The sequence below is a fragment of the Pezoporus flaviventris genome, unplaced genomic scaffold, assembly GCF_033815535.1.
Source record: "Pezoporus flaviventris isolate CSIRO_AGI_PZ_B2104156 unplaced genomic scaffold, CSIRO_AGI_Pfla_v1 ptg000154l, whole genome shotgun sequence".
NCBI classification, from domain to species: Eukaryota; Metazoa; Chordata; class Aves; order Psittaciformes; family Psittacidae; genus Pezoporus; species Pezoporus flaviventris.
The window spans coordinates 158308-165414 of NW_026892702.1; the positions used below are offsets into that span (position 1 = coordinate 158308).

General features: G+C 42.0%; 1 protein-coding gene across 1 annotated transcript; it reads right to left on the reverse strand.

Annotated features, from left to right (window-relative positions):
- On the reverse strand, positions 1–6681 carry LOC133283200 (ankyrin repeat and MYND domain-containing protein 1-like; the record flags this gene model as incomplete). Its single annotated transcript, XM_061479789.1, is given in 5 exon segments — positions 1–1016; positions 2471–2529; positions 4243–4407; positions 5190–5400; positions 6368–6681. Coding segments are annotated over 5 exon segments (945 nt in total), but the record flags the coding sequence as incomplete, so codon positions are not given.
- Between the last annotated feature and the right edge of the window lie 426 nt (positions 6682–7107).

Consider the following 7107-nt stretch of genomic DNA (forward strand, 5'->3'; position numbering starts at 1 on the left):
CACCAGAAGGATGTGTTTATTTACAACTTAATACAATAGACCTCAAAGTGAATTTAGTTTGGGGGTTTTGGGGGGGGTTGGTTTTCTTTTTTTTTAAGGTTCTTTCAGTGAAATGCAAAGCTTTCACTATAAGAACAGGCAGGCAGTAATCTCAACTGCCTGCTCAGGTCCTCTGCAATCTGAATTTCAAGAGCTGAAAGATGAGCTCAAAAAGCAACATACCTTGTCTGGACCATTTATCTCATTTCCATCTTCTGCCCTTGCATTAAGATCTGGGGCAGAATGCAGGAGGTACTGGGTTACCTGGACCCCTTCCTCCCCAGGAATCGAGGCAGCTATGTGGAGAGGAGTTAACCCCCCTAATTGAAAACACAAACATAGCATTAAGACTCCTGTTTACCAGAAGCAGCACTTAAGTAGTGATAAATAGTATTTTAAGAATAATCCAAGCTCACTCTTCCCATATGCTGTGCCTCAGAATGGCCACCAGAAATCTAGAGCCCGGACTTATAAGACTGTGGAATACTAAAGGCCCCAGACGCTTAGCCTGTTAAATATCACAACAGCTGTAACCAACGTGAGGAGCAGCTTTGCAAATATTCCTCAACCACTCACAAGCTTGGCAACCAGAAAACATAATAAGAAAAAAATACTTGGACAGTAAGGAGCTTTGAGTTCTTTCTACTAAAAAAAAAAAAATAAATCTTTGAATAGGATAATTGCTTTAAACAGCTTTCTGGCCGTTTTAAAGCTGATTCTGACGTGCAAGATATTTTACGGTAGGGCACTGAAGCTGCAGTACACATCTAGAATCCCATTATTATGAATTACCATTCAGTAAAACCTTCGATGGAAGCCGCACATCAGACCTGGCTCCCCTTTTTAAGAGGAGTTCCACTGCTTCTGCATCTGCACCTTTAACAGCAAAGAACAGGAGGTGTGGTGGGGCCCAGGATGCGCTGCGATCTGCACCTTGACGAAGCAGTAGCTGGATTGTTTCCCATCTCTTCTGTCGTCTAGAATTGACATAGAAAATACCAGAATAACATCTTGGCACTTTCCAAGAAAACTCTAAAAGCTAGTGGACTAAAATGGCTTGCAGGTAATAGACTACAACTGTCACTTAGCAGAGGGAAGACATGGCAGTCTTTAGGACCACATCACAACTGTCATACCCCAAGCAGGCAACAATATTATGACCTGAAGAGGAGATGGTACAGTCAGTGTATCTCAGCCCTCTAAACTAAAGCAGTGGCATGCAAAGAGCAGCCTCTGCAGTCATGAAAAGCTGCAGCATGGGGACAGATAAAAGAAGCTAGGCAAGGTTCTCTGCATCTTCACCCATCTCACATGTGACTTGTAAAACATTTAATCTTAGTATTGTTTAATGAAAGAAACAGAGTCCTCCTTCCTGCCATCAAAGACTGCTTGGAAGTTTCTTTCCTCAAGTAAACTTCATTTACCCATCCATCCCAACAAAACAAAGGTACAGTGTTTCTCTTAAACAAAAGCTGGCACTGGAGCTATGCTAGATTAGGACAGTATATTCCAGGTGCCATCTGCATTTCTATGGAGGCAAACTATCCACACACACACACACAAAAGAATCTGACACCCCAACAAAATAAAGCAAACAGCACTTGGATATCACCAATACTTGGATATCACCCAGAAATTGCATCACAAAGTGTTCTCACGGTATACTCATCTTTTCAGGCATTGCAGTAACTCTGCTTTACCCACAAGCCCTACATTCAGCAGATCTCTATATTCCAATGAACGATATGCAGTATGCACACTATTTCAGACAACAAGAATCATGGGAGGTGGGAGGATGTGCCACAAAAGTAAAATGTGGCACAAGTAAGGGATGAAGGTCAGAAGGCCAACCATGAACTTTCAGTCTGGGGGTTTTGAGATGTCAAAATGACCTACACTGCCATAAAACCCACACAAAAATTTTGACATCTTTGGTGACTGCTCTGTAAGCAAAGCAAAAAGTGCCCCTTTCAAAGATCCACAGATGCGAAACAGTTGGCCTACGTTTCAGTTATCACTGCTGAACAGACACTTGCAGAACACAACAAGCAAGTTCATATGCAGTCAAGACTTCAAGTAACAAACAAATATATTCTCCTTCCTCAGCTCTGCACTACACTGCAAGTGTCCATGGCATATTTAGAAGCTTTTCACACTCTTCTAACAAGACGTCTTGCTCAAGCACAATGTCCTTTGCTTGAACTGCATTTTTCAACTTATAATCTTTGTCGCTGCTGCCATGAGCCACATTAGAGTGTATAAACAATTAGTGGTTTCTACTTGAAAGCAAGATTTGTACAGTTAAACAATCAAAAAATATCTTTCCTTGCAATGGATGCACGCTTATGTGACATATGTGAAAAAATGTTACCTCCTTTTTGCAAAACCATTTATGAGAGTTGGTCTCCCATTCCTAGTGCATGAGACTTACTCTGACATTATGCCTTCAGCATCACTGACAGTTTCTGAGGATTCTGATTTTTCAGTCCACTTAAAGATTAAAAAAAAAAAAAAGAAAAGAAAGGTTACTAAAAAGGTTAAAAAAATCTTCTTCCTGTGCATGACTGAGTATACTAACACACCTGTTAATCACACCTTTAATGCAATACAGCGTATAATGATACTGGAATTTTGTTAACCACTGTTAGGGAAATAATTTAGAAGTAAATTGTAACTACGTTTTTGCTTGTTCGTTTGGTTTCATTTCTTAAAATAACAGAATATTTTTCTTCTTCAATTTCAGGGGAAGTTCAGGTCAGATATAAGGAAGAAGTTCTTTACTGTGAGGGTGGTGAGGCACTGGAACAGGTTGCCCAAAAAAGAAGTGGGTAAATGCTCCAACCCTGGTAGTGTTCAACGCCAGGTTGGACAGAGCCTTGGGCAACACGGTCTAGGGTGAGGCATCCCTGCCCATGGCAGGGGGGGTTGGAACTGGATGATCTTAAGGTCGTTTCCAACCCTAATTTTACTATGATTCCATGGTGTCTAAAGCATGTTTAGAACAGTTAAATCTTTCTTCCAGTATACATCACCTAATTTAAGAGAAAAAGAATTGCTGAAATAAAACGAGACACACACAGATTTTCAACCTGCATTAGCTTGCATGAGAATCTGATACTAGGATCTACAAGGTTAATTCTTCCAAATCTGGGTGCACGTTCAACTCAGAGGAAAAGTGAAAGCAGTGTATGTCTACTCGTCAAATCTCACAACTGTTACAGACACGGACCAACATAGAAAGATCCCCTCTCTACTCCTCATTACATTATAGTACTATGAGAGTTACCAGCTCTACACTGATTTTCTGTGCAGTTTCCAGCAGCAGCTCTCTCTCACTCCCCTTCTCCCTTTCCCATAATTGCCTTGCAACTTCAGCAGTGTTTCGCATGATCACATGATCATACTCTTGGCACTGGAAGAGTGACTTCAGAGCAACCAAGGATTACTTGGGACTTAATTTCCAACAAGTTTCCTCGAAGCATGGGCCTAATCTGTCTAACCTCATGCGAAAGTCCCAGAGGCACCCCTTCCATTTCTAGACTACGTTGAAACACTTCTAAGACCACACAGTTCCTGCCCAGACCCCTTTTTCAGCCGTTTTCTCATCCTGGCTGGTGATTCCCGACATCCTTGCTTTCATTGCTTTCCCATTCCCATGTTTGTACTCTTACAAAATTCATATCCTGTTCCTACACAGGAAGCAAGAGCAGGTGTTTCATTTTGTGGCAGAAGAAAGGTTAGGGATACGACTCTTCCTTTTTGAGTACTCCCCAAGCATCAGCAGACTTCTGACAGAACAATTGCTTTTTAGTAGCCACCTCCATGATGCCAGCAAGGTTACCCAGCACCAGGAGAATCACCTACATCCTACTGTTCTACTTACACTTTTGTAATTCCCATTAACTCTCCCACTGCATCCTCACCGTGTTAAACACCTCGCCAGCATAGCCTCGCATTCTGCTATGGACACAGTGCCTTATTTCAATTGCTGAGTAAGCTTGTAACTAACTGCACAGGGGCATGTTCCTTCGAGTTAGGAGTCAGCAGTGAGAGCAGAGATTATTCTGTAGTCTCAGAGTGCAAAATGTATTAAACTTCTGAGTTTGTCCTAGGGAGTATATACAGTAAATTTTAAAAGCAAGCTTACAGGTTGACAAAATAATGCATTATGATTCTGTTATTTTAGATTAGAAGTAAACAAACCTTGTAACTGTGCAAGCTCCTCTCAGCAGTATTACCCTTAAAAGATTCTTCTGGATAAATGAGAATAAAACACATGGAGAGAGCAGGTAATCCTTCATCACTACACTTACTCACATCAGCTCCACTATGAAGAAGAAGATTGACAACAGCATTATGGGAATGAACCTGTAGAGGGGAAACATCCATATTTGCACATATAAGAACACACTTCTAGCGTGGGACATGGAAAGAACTGACAACACAATTTTGAGGTAATGATGCTCTACACTGTTTGTCTAATTCACATTTATATTTTCCTCAAAACAGAAGCTCAGTGTCTTACAGGGTTCAGAACAGAACATTTTTTGGTTAATTTTAAACTAATGGATTTTGCAGGAATTCATCGAGGATTCGTGCACAGAGAGACTAGAAATGACTGAGATGGCTATAGGAGAAATACAGCGTTTGAAATTATCTAGCTTCTGCTTGGCATTTACAGTGAATACTGAGTACAGCTGACAGCAAAACAAAGAAGAAAGGCAGGGGGAGAGACTGCATCCCCCTCCGACAGAAATCGGAGTTGTACACGCATAGCTTCAGCCACCACCACTTTTCAGCAAAACCAAAACAACTCTGTGTGCATCTGATTTCAAATAGGAGAAAAAATAATAAGGGCACAGTCACATCCAAGAACGTAACACCGCATAATCACAACCTGAAATCAAACCTGGCATTCGAAATCACTGCTAATATTTACTGAAGGGCTTCTTTTAGGTTATTTATTCACCACAGGGGTTGGCACGATACCAGTCATTACGGACACTACTCATGCCACACCGCTTTTCTGGTTTTCCTGCTTGTTGAACATTCCTTCGTACTATGTAAAGAAACAAGAGAAAAATTTTATCCAGCCTACTACCCCAGGAATTTTCTTATCATGTGGTAAAGAGTCATGCTTAGAATCTTGCAGCTGCAGCAGCAAGTGCTGTGTATCCACGCTTGTCAGCTACGTCTGGATGAGCAAGCCCGTTCCTCAGAATCAAACAGACCCCATCATATTCTCCTCTTGCTGCCTTCTTAATTAGCTGCTCCGAGGCAAGTTCTCTGGGGCGTGGAGGCCCGTAAGCATTGCGGGCTCCGCTGAGAATGAAGCTGACATCTGAACTGAACTCCATTTGACTGACTCCGTTTAAGCAGCCAGGTACTCTCAGACCACTACTGCAGTTACAGAAAATGCATCAAGAATAAAATATGCTGGTCAGCAAGATGGGAAAATAAGGCTAGCTATCATTTTAAGAGCTATTTTAGATAGTGTGAGCTTGCTTATATTAATGGGGTGCTGGCAGTAGCATACAGCTTTTATGTAGGCAAGTTAAAAGTATTTTAGATGTTTGATGGATGGATAAGAAAACAAAATGTAACTTCCATGTGTTTTTATGAACCAATTTAGCATGCAGAGTCATGACATTTGTTTATGATTTAATTTTCATCGCCTGCTTTGACTATAAAATATACATATGTAGCTTGTGTTCCTATCAAAAAAGCAAATAAGGAAATACTCTGTGGGCTCAAAAAGCATCTCCGCATACAAGTATCAAGCTACATAAAAACTGATGTGCAGTTGGCAGTTCTACTGGCTGTAGGCTTTTTTGTTACAGCGTATTTTGTATAGCCTTGAAGAAGAACAAGAGTCAAGACAACCACAGCGAGTTATCAACAGCCACATTTTCAGTACTTTTGAAAACCTGGCACTATGCTTCTCCGTATTTTTATTTCCATGCATGACTACACTCTCAGGACAGCGAAGATCAGAACAGGTCTCCACAGCCCTTGACTCCCAATTCTTTTCAAAACTGGACTTCCACAAACCCTGACTTGGTAATGAGTAATGGGATTATTTTTCTAGGTGTGACCAGGAGAAACCTAACCTTTAACTTAAAGGAATAAAATCTATAAATTGAGAGGTGAATACGTTATTTGCTTCCTTTTTTTTAAAAAAAAAACAACCTTATTGACAACTTGTAATCTCAAGGCCACAAAACCCAATCTGGAGTGCAGCTTTTATCCTGCAACGCAAATTCGAAAATAATGAACACCCATGGATAGTAACTGATAAAAACCCACACATAATAAACAAACCATCAACAGTTACCTGTGCTTATACACATGCATCTGCATTCTAACATGCCAAGGGTCCTCCTCAGAAAGCTTCCAGGTGTTCTGAAAATACAGAGCATCACACTCTTCCAGGAAGGAGTGAGTCAAAGCAAGATGATCCATGTTAAGAGAATATGCAAAGACTCCTTCAGGTAAAATATCCTTATCATCAAAAGGGAGATGTTTATAGCTATGGAGAAATGGGTCTTCCTCAAGTGAAATATACTCCTTCTGAGATCTGTCATCAATGTATCTGCAGTGTGCTGGATAATCCAAGACAGAAAAATAACCAGGTACTTCAGTACATAGTTGATTCAGTCAGCTGATCGGAGCTAGCCTAGCTAGAGCCACAGCCGGCACGCTTCAGCGACGCGAGGGTCATCGGAGATTAGGAAAATCAGAGGGGATAGCGCAGAGACATCGCGATTCCCAACATCTCCCGATCCCCGAAGCCCCAGCAGCCCTTGCGAGAGAGGCTGACGTGGCGGGGGGCGTTTCCACGGTGACGGCGGGAGATTTAAACGCGGCCCAAACTCGCTACTAGCATTCAGTCAGCTGATCGGAGCTAGCCTAGCTAGAGCCACAGCCGGCACGCTTCAGCGACGCGAGGGTCAACGGAGATTAGGAAAATCAGAGGGGATAGCGCAGAGACATCGCGATTCCCGACATCTCCCGATCCCCGAAGCGCCAGCAGCCCTTGCGAGAGAGAGGCTGACGTGGCGGGGGGCG